The sequence below is a fragment of the Hyla sarda genome, chromosome 3 (genome assembly GCF_029499605.1).
Source record: "Hyla sarda isolate aHylSar1 chromosome 3, aHylSar1.hap1, whole genome shotgun sequence".
NCBI classification, from domain to species: domain Eukaryota; kingdom Metazoa; phylum Chordata; class Amphibia; order Anura; family Hylidae; genus Hyla; species Hyla sarda.
The window spans coordinates 409,711,041-409,725,433 of record NC_079191.1 but is presented as its reverse complement, the minus strand read 5'-3'; the positions used below and the strand labels follow the sequence as shown (position 1 = coordinate 409,725,433).

At 40.9% G+C, this 14,393-nt stretch overlaps 1 protein-coding gene across 8 annotated transcripts in view; it reads left to right on the top strand.

Moving 5' to 3' along the window:
* Positions 1 to 10,967, top strand: part of EML4 (EMAP like 4) — a 227,630-nt gene extending 216,663 nt beyond the window's left edge. For all 8 annotated transcript variants that reach the window (XM_056568163.1, XM_056568162.1, XM_056568168.1 and 5 more), the window contains 5 exons: positions 1,242 to 1,339; positions 1,453 to 1,540; positions 3,902 to 4,000; positions 5,945 to 6,075; positions 8,526 to 10,967. In XM_056568163.1, coding sequence (XP_056424138.1) covers positions 1,242 to 1,339; positions 1,453 to 1,540; positions 3,902 to 4,000; positions 5,945 to 6,075; positions 8,526 to 8,987 — 878 coding nt within the window. In that variant the 3' untranslated portion in view covers positions 8,988 to 10,967. The remainder of the gene's footprint in view (positions 1 to 1,241; positions 1,340 to 1,452; positions 1,541 to 3,901; positions 4,001 to 5,944; positions 6,076 to 8,525) is intronic.
* Positions 10,968 to 14,393: the final 3,426 nt, after the last annotated feature.

Below are 14,393 nucleotides of genomic sequence, written 5' to 3'. Positions count from 1 at the left end.
ATGCTTTAATCATGTGAAAGGTCCATTAAAAGACAGAAATGTTAGTGCCCCCTTCTCCAATTCAGAATAGGAGATCCAGAGCTAAAGGTGTTTTTTATTTTTATTATTTTTATTTTTTTAATTTTTTGTAGGGGTCACAGAGTTCATCCGCAGCGTATTTCACAAGGCGGATGCGCCTATGACACTCACAAAAGTGAGCTCCCTGCTGCGACCACGTAGCTCTGTGTGTCTGCTCATAGTGGCGGATTTACCACTGCACATCTGCTATACAGTGGTATATCTTCCACTACAAGCGGGCACACAGAACTACCCATCCGCAGGAGAGAGCTCGCTCTTGTGACTGCTGTTGGCGCATCCACATCGTCAAGCATATACTCCATGGGACCCGACCCTTAAAAGGGTATGTCGGTGAAAAACTTTTTTTTTTTTTTTTTTATATCAACTGATGCCAGAAAGTTAAACAGATTTGTAAGTGACTTCTATTTAAAAATCTTAATCCTTCCAGTACTTATCAGCTGCTGTATACTATGGAAGTTTTTTTTCTTTTTAAATTTCTTTTCTGTTTGACCACAGTGCTCTCTGCTGACACCTCTGTCCATGTCAGGAACTGTCCAGAGTAGGAGAAAATCCCCATAGCAAACCTATCCTGCTCTGGACAGTTCCTGACATGGACAGAGGTGTCAGCAGAGAGCACTGTAGTCAGACTGGAAAGAAATTTAAAAAGAAAAGAACTTCCTCTGTAGTATACAACAGCTGATAAGTACTGGAAGGATTAAGATTTTTAAATAGAAGTAATTTACAAATCTGTTTAACGTTCTGGCACCAGTTGATAAAAAAAAAAAAGAAAAAAAAATTTCTGTAATGAGCTTCTGGAAGACAGTAATATCTCGTCACATTAGGGATAGTCACATTGGGGATTCCTTATTCAGCGTGCGCCAGTTTAACAAGCCAGCGTAGGACCGATTGGAAATGCTCTGAATCCATAGACGGCAATGCATTTTCAAGCCCGTTCTGTCTAAAGAATGAACATGTTAATATTTTGACGGAGTCTGGGATCCGGGGATTTCCGGAGTGCAGTTCCACTTTAAAAATTGGAACATATATAGTGTGAATGGGCCCTGCTATGAGCGCAAATGACAATTCTCTGAGTGACTTGCACTTATGACTTGAGATGCTACTGCTTTATATACTATGTACAGTGATTATTAGACTGTTCTTTAAAATGTAGTTTTCTCCTGCAGATGGGACCCTGCTTGCTGTGGGTTCACATGATAACTTCATTTACCTCTACAATGTCTCAGAGAATGGGAGAAAATATAGCAGATATGGAAAGTGCACTGTGAGTAATACAGAGAAATAATTGTTGTTTTACCTTTAATTGTTATGTAAATGACCTTAAATACCACAAATTAATATTTCCGATCTTACTATTTTTCTATTTTTTTCTGTCAGGGACATTCCAGTTACATTACACACCTCGACTGGTCCCCAGATAACAAGTACATAATGTCAAACTCAGGAGACTATGAAATATTATACTGTAAGTATCCAAATATGTGGACGCGCATTTACAGTTTTTATAGAAGTATGAGTAAGGCTAGGTTCACACTGTGTCAGCAGTGTCCGGTAGATGTATACATTGGGGAGTCACCCACGTATATATTTAACGTATAACTAATACCACAAAGTGCCATCCATCTTATACAAGGACCCTTGTTGAAATAGAGATATATATTTAACCCCTTAAAGGGGTACTCCGCTGCTCAGCGTTTCGAACAAACTGTTCCGAACGCTGAAGCTGGCATCAGGAGCTTGTGATGTCATAGCCCCACCCCCTCTTGTTGTCACACCCCGCCCCCTCAATGCAAGTCTATGGGAGGGGGCGTGGCAGCCGTCACGTCCCCTCCCATAGTATGGCATTGAGGGGGCGGGGCTATGACGTCACAAGCTCCCGTTGCAGGCTCCAGCGTTCTGAACAGTTTGTTCCAAACACTGAGCAGCAGAGTACCCCTTTAAGGACCAAGTCCATTTTCACCTTAAAGGGGTACTCCGCCCCTAGCATCTTATCCCCTATCCAAAGGATAGGGGATAAGATGTCAGATCGCGGGGGTCCCGGGATCTCCTCTGCAGCATCCCACTATCATTACTGCACAGAGCAAACTCGCTCTGTGCGTAATGACCGGCAATACAGGGGATGGAGCATCGTGACATCACAGCTCCGCCCCCTCATTACTGCCCCTCAATACAAGTCTATGGGAGGGGATGTGTTGACCGTGACATCACGAGGGGGTGGAGCCATGACTCCACGATGCTCCGGCCCCTGTATCGCCCGTCATTACGCACAGAGAGAGTTTGCTCTGTGCATTAATGATAGCGGGGAGCTGCAGCGGAGATCCCGGGAGCGGAGTACTTCTTTAAGGACCATTTCATTTTTTCCTCCTCGCCTTCTAAAATAAATAACTTTAACATTTTCATCTACAGACCCATATAATGGCTTGTTTTTTGTGACCAATTTTACTTTGTAATGACACCTCTCATTTTTCGATAAAATGTACGGCAAACCCAAAAAATTATTTTTTTTTAGGCAGGAAATTTAAGTGAAAACTTTTGGAGGGTTTTGTTTTCACACTGTACACTTTACATTAAAAAATGAAATGTTTTCTTTATTCTGTGGGCCAATACGATTAAAAAGATACCCATGGTTACATATTTTTCTATTATTGTACCGCTTAAAAAAAAATCCCAAACTTTTTTGTACAAAATCAGTATGTTTAAAATCGCCCTATTTTGACCCCCTATAACTTTCATTTTTCCGTATATGGGGCGGTATGAGGGCTAATTTTTTGCGCTGTGATCTGTACTTTTTATCGATACATTTCATTTGCGTATATGAAACTTTAAAATCACTTTTTATTATTTTATTTTTTTTAATTTTTTTAAATGTAGCAGCAATTTTGGACTTTAATTTTTTTATGTTTACGCCGTTCACCGTACGGGATCATTAACATTATATTTTAATAGCTTGTACATTTACGCACACGGCGATACGAAGTATGTTTATAGAAAAAATGGGGTTAAATGGGGGGAAAGGGACAATTTTTCATTATTTTATTTAATTTTTTTTACTTTTTCATTTTTTTTACTTTTGTTTTACACTTTTTATGGCCCCATAGGGGAGCACCGCGGGCAATCCGGTCATCTATTTAAACATGCGCATTGCCGCAGATGCCGTGATCTGAATTGATCACGGCATCTGAGGGGTTAATGGTGGACATCAGCGCGATCACTGATGTCAGCCATTAACGGCGGGTCACCGGCTGCTGATAGCAGCCGGGGATCTGCAGTGCATGACACAAGCACTGCGCCCCGATGCTCGCGGTCATGTACAGGATGTAAATGTACGTCTTGGTGCACAAAGTAACTCCACACCAGGATGTACCATTACGTCTATGGTCGTTAAGGGGTTAAATTAAATTATTATATTAATATGTTTAATTAAAATAATAATAATTTTTACAAATTTTTTTATTTATTTTTTAAATGGTATCATGCCATATGCAAATGTATCATTACACAGTTCTCACTGTATTGTCATGTCTGTATAGAGCAGGGTTTCCCTACCAGTGTTCTTCTAGCTTTTGCAAAACTACAACTCCCAGCATTCCTGGGAGTTGTAGTTTTGATACAGCTGAAGACACCCTGGTTGGGAAACACTGACTTATCCTATTAATATTCAATTGATTGGGGTCCAACTCCCGAATCCCATGCTGGAAGTTTGTCTTCCAACAGCTGGAGGCACCCTGGTTGAGGAACACAGCTCTAGTCTGAAATGTCTTTTTCCCATCTGTAGGAAATGTAATAACATGATATATATATATATTTTTATTTCCTTTGCCTCCAGGGGACATTCCAAGTGGTTGTAAATTAATTCGGAATCGTTCAGACTGCAAAGACATTGACTGGGCAACGTACACTTGTGTGCTAGGATTTCATGTATTTGGTCAGTAGCCATTTATTGGTTAGAGATCTAATGTTCAATTTGTTTATCTTGACTTGATATTTCACATGTCTGGGTAAAGCAGAAAGACAAGACCTATAGAAAAGGGCAGCCAGGAGGAACTGTAAACCCTGGCTCTGTCCCATTTATAGCTTTACAATATACAAGTGCATTGGGATTATTGTTTTACTTGGGATTATTGTCCTCATAGAGCCTCATCGACAGTCTCATCTTTGGGAGACAAAGAGCAGGAACATCTTTGAAGGGGTTATCTAGGAATCGAAACAGAGCTAATTTCTTTCAAAAACAGCTCCCTCTCTTTCTCCTGTTTGGATGTTGAATTACAAGACAAGGCAATGGAACTGAACTGCAAAACCACACCCAACCTGGAAACAGACAGGGAGCTGTTTTTGAAAGAAATTAGCTCTGTTTTCAATCCCCTTTAATTGCCAGAATGAAGGGCTTGCCCCTGTGGTTCGCATTAGCTTTTCTTGGCTTCATTTGTAAAGGGGTTTAGAAAGATCACTGACTTATATACAGTGTATGTTCTGTCTGGCCCACCCTATTGACAATCATGGGGGGTTATCTTTGTTCTAGCAATTTGACAAAGTCCTCTGATCCCTCCTGAGAACTTCTTAAATGTCTCTCTGACTATAGTTGGAGGAAAACTTTAGGACCATTTTTGTATTGCTCCTGCACATTAACCTCTGCACGGATTACAGAGCATGCCTAGAAAACTCTCCGATAGAAGTCAATAGTCCAATGTCCATGAGGCTGCAAGAAAAATAGTGTTAACAGAGCAGAACAGAAGCTCAGGCAGTATGGCTAGCACCATATTGGTGTATTAAAATTAAACATTGTCAAAAAATAGAAACAGATTAGGAAAAAAAAAGTTAGGTGTGATCAGGAAATATTTTTAGTTATATTTTTAAAATTCTACTGATGTTTCTAATTTATTTTACTATCTATATTCTTAATCCTGAAAATCCTGCAACTGTCATTCTGCCCAGTAAACGCAACAATAAGATGACATCTCCTGTTCTGTTCTCCTCAGCAGTTTTCTCTTTATTACAGAAAGGATTAGAGTGAGAGGTGACATCAGTAAATAAAATAAGATTAGACCATTCACAATAGGTGATGGTCACAGCTTACCTCCTCCCCTTCCTGTACAATGACCTCTGCACAGGTCACAGAGCATGCCTAGAAAACTCTCCAATAGAAATCAATAGGGTCATCTCCAGTCTAATGTCCATGAGGCTGCTGTAAAGCATATCTCATAATGCTGTTAGCAGTATGATTGCCACCATATTGGTGTACAAAAGTGTAATAAAATTAAAATAAAATAGAAATTAAAATTGTCAAATTCAAATCATCAGAAAATAGAAACGGATTAGAAAAAAGAAGTTTCAGCAGATGGATTAAATCAGTTAAAAATAAAAATAAATTAATTTAAAGAGACACATTGCTTTTAAAGGGGATCTGTCAGCTCTAGATCGCACTCAGAACTCAAGTGCCAAAAAGGTGGTGCTTAGCCCCATGTCTGACTCCTCTCCCTGCCTTGATTGATATACAGGGCTCAGCTTCTCGCACAGACCTTAGCACGTCAGTCACAGTGGAGGGAGGAGGCATCAATTCTGCGCATCAGCACCGCCTCTGTGACATTGGAGCTTTGATATGACATTTGGAGCATGATATAGTGCGGACAGGTCCTCTTTCAATGAAGCTCAGTGGAAAATCCATTGTTCATAAGGAGATGGCCACCAATTTACTCTGTTCGCCGAAGCTTAAAGGGATTATCTTGGATTATACAAGCATAACTGATTTTTACCATGGGCCAGGAGCTTACTTCATGCATTTGACTAGTGGGTCACATAAGTGCAGGCATGAAAAGAGCCTAAGAATTTTACATTTACTGCCTTGTAATAAATTATTCTATTTGTCCTATAGGTGTGTGGCCAGAAGGATCAGACGGCACAGATATTAACGCATTAGTAAGATCTCACAACAGAAAGGTTATTGCTCTCGCCGATGACTTCTGTAAGGTCCATCTATTTCAGTATCCGTGCTCCAAACCAAAGGTAATTACAGTCCAGACTGTGATGGATGTTGTTTCACCTTAGTTATTATCTACAATTAAATGACAGTGGGGCTTTTCCTAAGTAAATCCACTGTACACTTATAGTAGAAATCAGAGACTGTCTTAGGTTTTTACAATAGAAATGCACATCAGATTTCAGTCCATTGTGTGAACATAGCCTTTTGCTCATTGCTCATAAATGAAGAGCTTGTTGACAGATTAAAGGGGTAGTCCGGTGTTTTGAAAAATTGATACATTGCTGGGGCTGGTGAAAAAAAGAAAAAATTATACATACCTACCCCCAGTCCCCATTGTCCCTCCTTTCAGGACCCCGTTGCTCCTGTCTTCTTCCTGGACATGAGTTTGAGGTAGGACTTGCCTGCTAGCCCATAACTGGCTGCCGCAGTGTCCCGTCTAGGCCAATGATAGACCGAACAGGCTGGTCCTGCTCCAACCTCTCATCTCAGAAGCAAGCAGAAGACAGGAGCAATGGGGGACTATGGAGCATGCTGGGAGTTGTAGTTTTGTAACAGCTGGAGGCATCCTGGTAGGGAAACACTTTACTAGAAGGAGCTGGGACTGGGGTAGGTTAAGTATTCTTGTTTCCAAGTTTGTTAAAACACTACGCCAAAATATTATAGTAGTTTTAATTAAAGGTATTCTGATAATCTAAAATAATTGACACATTTCTGGGGCTAGTGAGGAAAAAAAAAAGATACTTAACCTACTCTGGTCCCAGCTCCATTCAGTCCCCCATTGCTCCTGTCTTCTGCTGGTCCTGCTGCAACCTATCACTGGCCTAGATGAGATACAGCTACAGCCAGTGATTGGCTAAGCAGGCAGGTCTTGGTTGTCTTTGAAGCAGGACCAACAGGGGATTGAAAGAAGCCGCAACAGGAGTATTTTTATTTTTTGGTTTTTATCACCAGCCTCAGCTTTTGTGTCAGTTATTTTAGAACAATAAAATACCCTATTAAAACTACTAAAATATTTTGTCACTTTTTTGGCCTAGTGTTTTAACAAACTGGGTAATCAAGGATGAAGCATTAATAGCAAACGTATTGGTGGAACTGATTTCTAACCCTTGTGGTCTGCCACTTCATGTTTATGCAGTCACAATGGGTTTCATTCCGGAGCTCTCCAACTAGTGCTTAAGGGGTACTCTGGTGGAAAACATTTTTATTTATTTTAAGTCAACTGGTGCCAGAAACTTAAACAAATTTGTGAATTACTTCTATTTATAAATCTTAATCCTTCCAGTACTTATTAGCTGCTGTATAATACAGAGGAAGTTCTTTTATTTTTGAATTTCCTTTCTGTCTGTCCACGGTGCTCTCTGCTGACACCTCTGTTCATGTCAGGAACTGTCCAGAGCAGGAGAGGTTTGCTATGGGGAATTGTTGCTGCTCTGGAAAGTTCCTGACATGAACAGAGGTGTCAGCAGAGAGCACTGTGGTCAGACAGAAAAGAAATTCAAAAAGAAAAGAACTTCCTCTGTATTTTACAGCCACTGATAAGTACTGGAAGGATTAAGATTTTTTTTAAATAGAAGTAATTTACAAATGTTTAACTTTCTTGCACCAGTTGATATAAAAAAAAGGGTTTTTCACTGGAGTACCTCTTAAACTATATTTCCCAGCACAGTGAAAGTTGAGGTTCTGCAACATGTAAAAAGTCGCAAATTGACGACCAGTGGAATTTCAGATTACTACCGTTGTACTAATCAAAAGCATCTGTATCAACAAAAAAAAATGTGGTCTCAAATGGCAGGAGGTGCTCAACCCCAAATGCAGTTGTGCATTTATACTGGGGGAGCAGATCCTGCCCTTGTAGTCCGTTGCTAGGGGCGATCCCCAGCATAAAAATGCATACAATGGAGGATGCCTGCAGTGGACTACAAGTGCCACAATAGAATCCTCCACCAGATAGACGGTGTGGATGTGTAACAATTAGAATAATACAATACAGGAATATGGGTGCACTACTGTGGTAGATGTATACAATGACATTGGCTATCCCTCAACACTGATGTTAAAATTGAGACATTCGCCAGTATATCCTTATATGAAGGACACACCTGAGCCCGCACACCAACGCCAAGGTTTCTCAAATGGCACGGGACCTAGCGCTAAACATACTTGTGCGTGATAAGCAAAACAGGGGCCAGTTGGCAATTACGGCAGCAATAGGCCCGACTTAGAGTCCTCCCAGGTACCCTCCAGCGTGGCTAAACACACATACAATGGGAGGAGGGAGGCAAACTGCAAACCCCACCTGAGTTGGCTAATATAGGTGCATGGCCTCACAGGTGCTACCTCAATGCTGCCTGGAAAATGTTCAAGGCGCATTACATATGGAGTTTACACACCTCCAAGTATCTGTATCAGTAACTTTTTTTCAGAACTCTTCCCTCTGGTTACTTTTACATTTTTTTTTTTTTTTCCTTGACAGGCTCCAAGTCACAAGTACAGCGCCCATAGCAGTCATGTAACCAATGTAAGCTTTACCCACAACGATAACCACCTGATTTCAACAGGAGGGAAGGACATGAGCATTATTCAATGGAGACTGATAGAAAAGGTGTCTCTCTCTCAAAATGACAACATAGTCGAAATCAATGCAGCCAACACACCCACTGTAACCAAGAAGGTTGTGCAGGAAACTTCCCCTACCTCCGAGTCACAAGCCACCAATGAGGAAGTCACAGCAGCGGTAGAGTCTCCTGTACCGATAGAAGATGCCGAAGAAGAGAATACAGTAGACACAGGGTATCAGAATGAAGTGCAAAGCGAAGAGAGCAGTCAGGAACCTGTGACGGAAAACGGTCGAGAGGCCTCTAGTGAAATAACCGAGGAGTCCGCCGATTCCCCTACCCTAGAGGAAACCCAGGGAGAAGATTCACCAGTGTCTTAACAGCGTGATAGTTAACAGTACGTTTCTTTTTCTGTTCTTTGTTTTTGTACCTGGTGTGTGAGCTTTCGTTATGGGAAGAGGGTTTAACTGGCAGGAGAATATTTGGCCGGAATATGACACCGTACTTGTGTGATGTAGACTCCGGGAAACTGTACATGAGCTCCAGAAAAAGTCAAAGCTGGAAGATGGACAACAAAGTCAAATAAAACCAACAATGTAGTTGATGATAGACTTAAGAACTGATGTCACAAATGGTTTGTTGTACATATATATTTTTTTTCTTATTTTATTTTTTTAGGGTCAAACTGGGTTAATAAAGTTTAAAAATCTTGAATAGAAAAACGCAAACGTGGTGATTTACAGAAGACATACTTACAAATGATACAGAAGCATTTACTAGGTGACTCAAAGGCCAAAGGGTGATCCACTGTGGATTATTTTTCAGGTAAAAAATAAAATCTCCGAACCTGCGCTCAGAGTGACTTTGGTCAACATTATGCAATTTTCATACAGTTTTCAAAAAAAAAACGTTTGCCATACTGAGTTTGCCCTAAGTGCTGCTACCTACCTTTTTCAAGGACTGTTTTTATTGCCTAACAACTATATTTAGCAGCCTATTTAATAAGATCTGGCTTTATTCTGACCAATTTTTGGAAATTATTTTAAATGTTTTTTTTTTTTTTGTGAACTTAATTCACATATTGCATGTCTATTCACAAATGTGAACAGATAAAAATTTGCATTTGGGGGGTGGGTCGGGGGGGGGGGGCAAGTTGTGATTGTTGTAGGATTATAATTTAATCACCCATTAGTTAAAAAAAAAATCACGGTCACTGATAATGGTGCTTGGCGGTTCTAAGTGATTTTTTGTTTTTATTAGAATTATAATGAAAATTAAGTTCAGATTAGTTTATAGTAGGATTGTTTTTTCTTTAACAAATGAATGCGTTTCTCATACAGCCAAATCCCTTTATGGGAAATGTTTAAAAAAAAATGCATTTACTTAGTGAATATTTTAAAAAAACACACAAGACTATTTTATGTAACTTTGTTCATATTTTTAATGAACATTTTTTTTTTTTTTATGCACAAGTCTTAAGTGTGCAAGAGTTTACATCATTGCGCCATTCCAAAGTGCATCTAGAATGTCATTCCCTTCCAGTATCTTCTCAGGAGAATTGCTACAGATAAGGTTCATAGAAGATGACAGGGGCCGCCCAAAGGACATCACATACACAAACATATCTACAGTAAAGTTATATGGCAAAATGTTTATGTATGTGTCTATAGATTATATTTGTCTCTCTTCATATATGTATGTGCATACGCCAGAATATACACATACATTTATCTAAAGATTTACATGGATGTATTCTCTTGTTTACAGTGGTCCTTAAAAAAAATGTTTAAAAAAATCCTCAGTCTTGAGGAATAAAATTAAAAAAACAAAAAAAAAAAAAACAGTCTCATTCCAAACAAGATGTGTATTTATTATGTGATGCCTAATCCATTTTTTAATATCTAGGCCTAAAAACTATTTAAAAATAAATAAATACATTTTGCAGTTTTTTTTAGTTTCTTTTTTTTTCTTTCTCTTTTTCAAAAATTTCAAATGTTATGTTATGATAAAATGATAAATACGCAATTGTTTGGGAGGGTAAAATAAAAGTTGCTGTTACTACAAAGGAAGAATTAGAACAGAGGCTTATGACTTGACGAATATGCAAAAAGCCTCATCCCGTATGTAACGCCAACTACTGTCTATTAAAATAAATAAATAAATAAGTGATTTATGGATGGAAAGCGTTTTAACTAATGTAACTAGATGTTTCAGGTTCAAAAATTGTGAATGAAATCTGAATCCGCGTGTTTCATGTGAAGATGTTTGAGCCATTTCTATCTCATGCATTCCTGTCTCATGACAGTATTTTTTTCTCTTTTTGACATTTAAGAGCAAAATAAAATCATACCATATATGTGGATGTGTTTTATATATTTTTTCTTTCTTTATATTTCTCACTTTTCTGCCTTTTAGGGTGCGTTCCCACCTGGCGTATGCGCAACGTATTTCACACTGCGCAGAATTTGTGGCAGCAGCAGGAAATATGCTGCATATACCTCCTTCACTATACACATAGGGCTTTCCTGTGGCAGCCCTATGTGTGCAGTGAGTTTTGGAGGCGGAGCCGTGCGTCAGTCATGCCGGCCCATGGCCCCGCCTCTAAAACTCACTACACGCATAGGGCTGCCGCCAGAAAGTCCTGTGTGTATAGTGAGCGAGGAATATGCAGCGTATTTCCCGCTGCTGCCGCAAATTTTGACGCTGCGTATACGCCCTGTGGGAATGCACCCTTAAATGGATTAAATAGCTAGTAATTGAACAGCGCCTGACTATAGTAGAAATGCGTCGGAACACACAAGGCATTGCAGCTTGCTGTGTAGTCCATACAGACCCCAGTCCACTGCCCAGAGTGCCTTCATTATGTACTAAAGCATCAGAAGTGGACCTTGGAGCAATGGAAGAAGATGGTGGTCTGGTCTGCGCAATCACATTACTTGTAGACCAGTTGGATGGCCAGGTGCGTGTGTCACTTGGGAGAGAAAGCATATGCAAAACAACCCATACACCACCTTTTCAGGCGCCTTTACTTTGAAGTCAGTGTTTCACTCCAACTAGGAGACTTGGAAACTAACTGGGAATATATGCTAAGCCAGAGCTCTCTCTAGAAGGAAAAAAATACCCATTGACAGACAGGGGCTATACATATTCATTCTTCCCAGTAGAGCATGGCCTATGTCTCCACATGTCTTTATTACATTATCCTAAAGGAGAAAGATTAATCCTTAAAGGGTACTCCTTTGCTCCAGTGTTCTGATTCAGAACACTCAAAGCCAGAGGCAGCGATCGGGACATCACGGCCATGTCCCCTTTATTCAGATCTAAGGGAGGGGGCATGTCTGGAGACATGGCCCTGCCCATAGACATGAATGGAGGGGGCGTGATGTCACAACCACTGCCGCAGGAACCTGATGTTTGTTTAGAACACCAGGTGCTGCGGGAGAAAACGGGGGCCCCAGCAACGGGACCCACGCAATCAGACATCTTATCCCCTATCCTTTAGATAAAGGGGTACTCCGCTTCTACACCTTTTCCTGTAAGTCCCACAGTGATAGGCCTATCGCTACCCAGCCAACAACCTGCTCTGCACTGTTGAGGGGGAAAAAACTTAAACAGCTGTCTACAGATGGGTATTCTTTCCTCCTGGAGAGATTTTTCTCTTGGCATACATTCCCAGTTAGTTTCCAAGAATTCTAGGTGGAGTAACACTCTAACTTGAAGAGAAAGCTACCTGAAAAGATGGTGTGAGCGCTGCTTTATCCTTTCTTCTCAGAATTCCCAGTGGCGCACCAATGGTCTAGAAGTCTCCACATGTCTTTATGATACTCCTCCCCTTTTCCTGGGGGAAGGGATGCCCTATGAGAAGAAGCCAATGTAATGTTCTACTGGAAACCTTGTGTGGATGTTACTTTGAAACGCACCACCTACCTAAACATTATACAGACCAAGTCTGGTAATGGCAGAATAATTCCAAACTCACACTGCAAACATTGCGGAGGAATGGGGAACTTGGGAAACAGATCGTAGTGGTGACTTTTGGGGGCATTTATCATTGTGTTTTGAGCGTTTTTTTTTTTGCGTTGATTTGTTGCTATTTAGGCGCAGCGCTCCGCCTCAGGCTATTTTTTGCCCTTATTTGATTTACACTTTTTTTTTTTTTAAACATACAGGCCAGATGTTAAGGGTTAGTCTTGTGCAGTGGCAATGAATTTTCAACTGCGACTGTCACAAAAACGTCATAAAACCCACCATTAAGGTGCCCAGACCTAGCTTAGCTTTTTGGTGCATGTGAAGAGTGAAATTTCAGAAAATGTGTATTCTCCACAAAATGTATCAAATGCCCCACGACCATTTAGTAAATTTGACGGAGTCATGCAAAAAAAAAAAAACATGCAAGAAAAAAAAGCTAAAAAATGAACTAAATCACACACATCCCCCCCCATGTCTCCACATTCCCCTGATCTCACTCTGATCCACCATCTGTGGAATGTGCTGGAGAAACAAGTCTGATCCATGAAGGTCTCGGCTCACAACTTTACAGGAATTATTGCTGATGTTTTGGTACTAGATATAACGGCACTTTCATGTTGTTTTTTTTTTTTTCCCCTCAAAGGGTCAAGGTTTTTTTGTTGTGAGAAGAAAACAAAAACAGGGTAAAAATAAGATAAGATAACCGCTTACCCTGGGGGGTTGTGCAAGCTCATACACAACAATGGTATAGGCACGAAGTGATGGGTGGTCGTCTGCTGCCCTCCGGCTGAAGTAATGAGGATAACAAACGGAGGAAGACTTAAAGGGGTACTCTGGCGCTAAGACATCTTATCCCCTATCCAAAGGATAGGGGATAAGATGCCTGATCGTGGGGGTCCCGCCACTTGGGACCCTGTTACAATCAGTCCCTGGAGCATGTTCGCTCCGGGCCTGATGACTGTCGATCACAGGGCCGGAGCATTGTGACGTCATGGCCCTGCCTCCGTGTGACTTCACGCTCTGCCCCCTCAATGCAAGCCTATGGGAGGGGCGTGACATGCCCTCTTCCATAGGCTTGAATTGAGGGGGCGGAGCCGTGATCGCCAGTCATCAGACTTGTAGCGAACATGCTCTGGGGACTGATTGTAACGGGGTGCTGCGTGCTAGATCACGGGGGTCCCCATTGTCGGGACCCCTGCGATCAGGTATAAGATGTCTTAGCGCTGGAGTACCCCTTTAAATGGATAAAGCCAGTTCTGCGTGGCACTGACTGACCCAGATGGACACAGTATGGAGTATAAGACGTACTTCACTGACCAAGATGCAACGCGTTTCGCTGCGCATGTTGGCAGGTGTGAGGGGTCCTCTCTGTTAGACAATGTGAAGGCTGATTGGTGTATGTCCATATACTTGTGGGGAAAAAATCCTAGTCTTTCTTGCTCGTTCTTCAACAATTTTAACAAATTTTGTAAAATTGCATAATATATTTAAAAGACTTGAGAGAGGGACAGTTGTGTCCATAGTTACTTGAAATCTTCTTGCCAATTAATTTATTAAGCCGAGCCATTTATGTCCTCAGTGCCATTGTTTAGTATCTCATGTACAGAATTAAAGGGTCATTGGGGCAGGGCTAGAAGGTGTCATTTTTGCTTTTTGTGTCTGTGGCTGCTTCCGGAATGGAACAGTCCAGAGTTGGAAAAAATTCCCATAGCAAACATATGCTGCTTTGGACAGTTCCTAAAATGGACAGAGATGTCAGCAGAGAGCACTGTGCTCGTGATGTCAGCAGAGAGCTCTGTGTTCCCAAAAAAAATAAT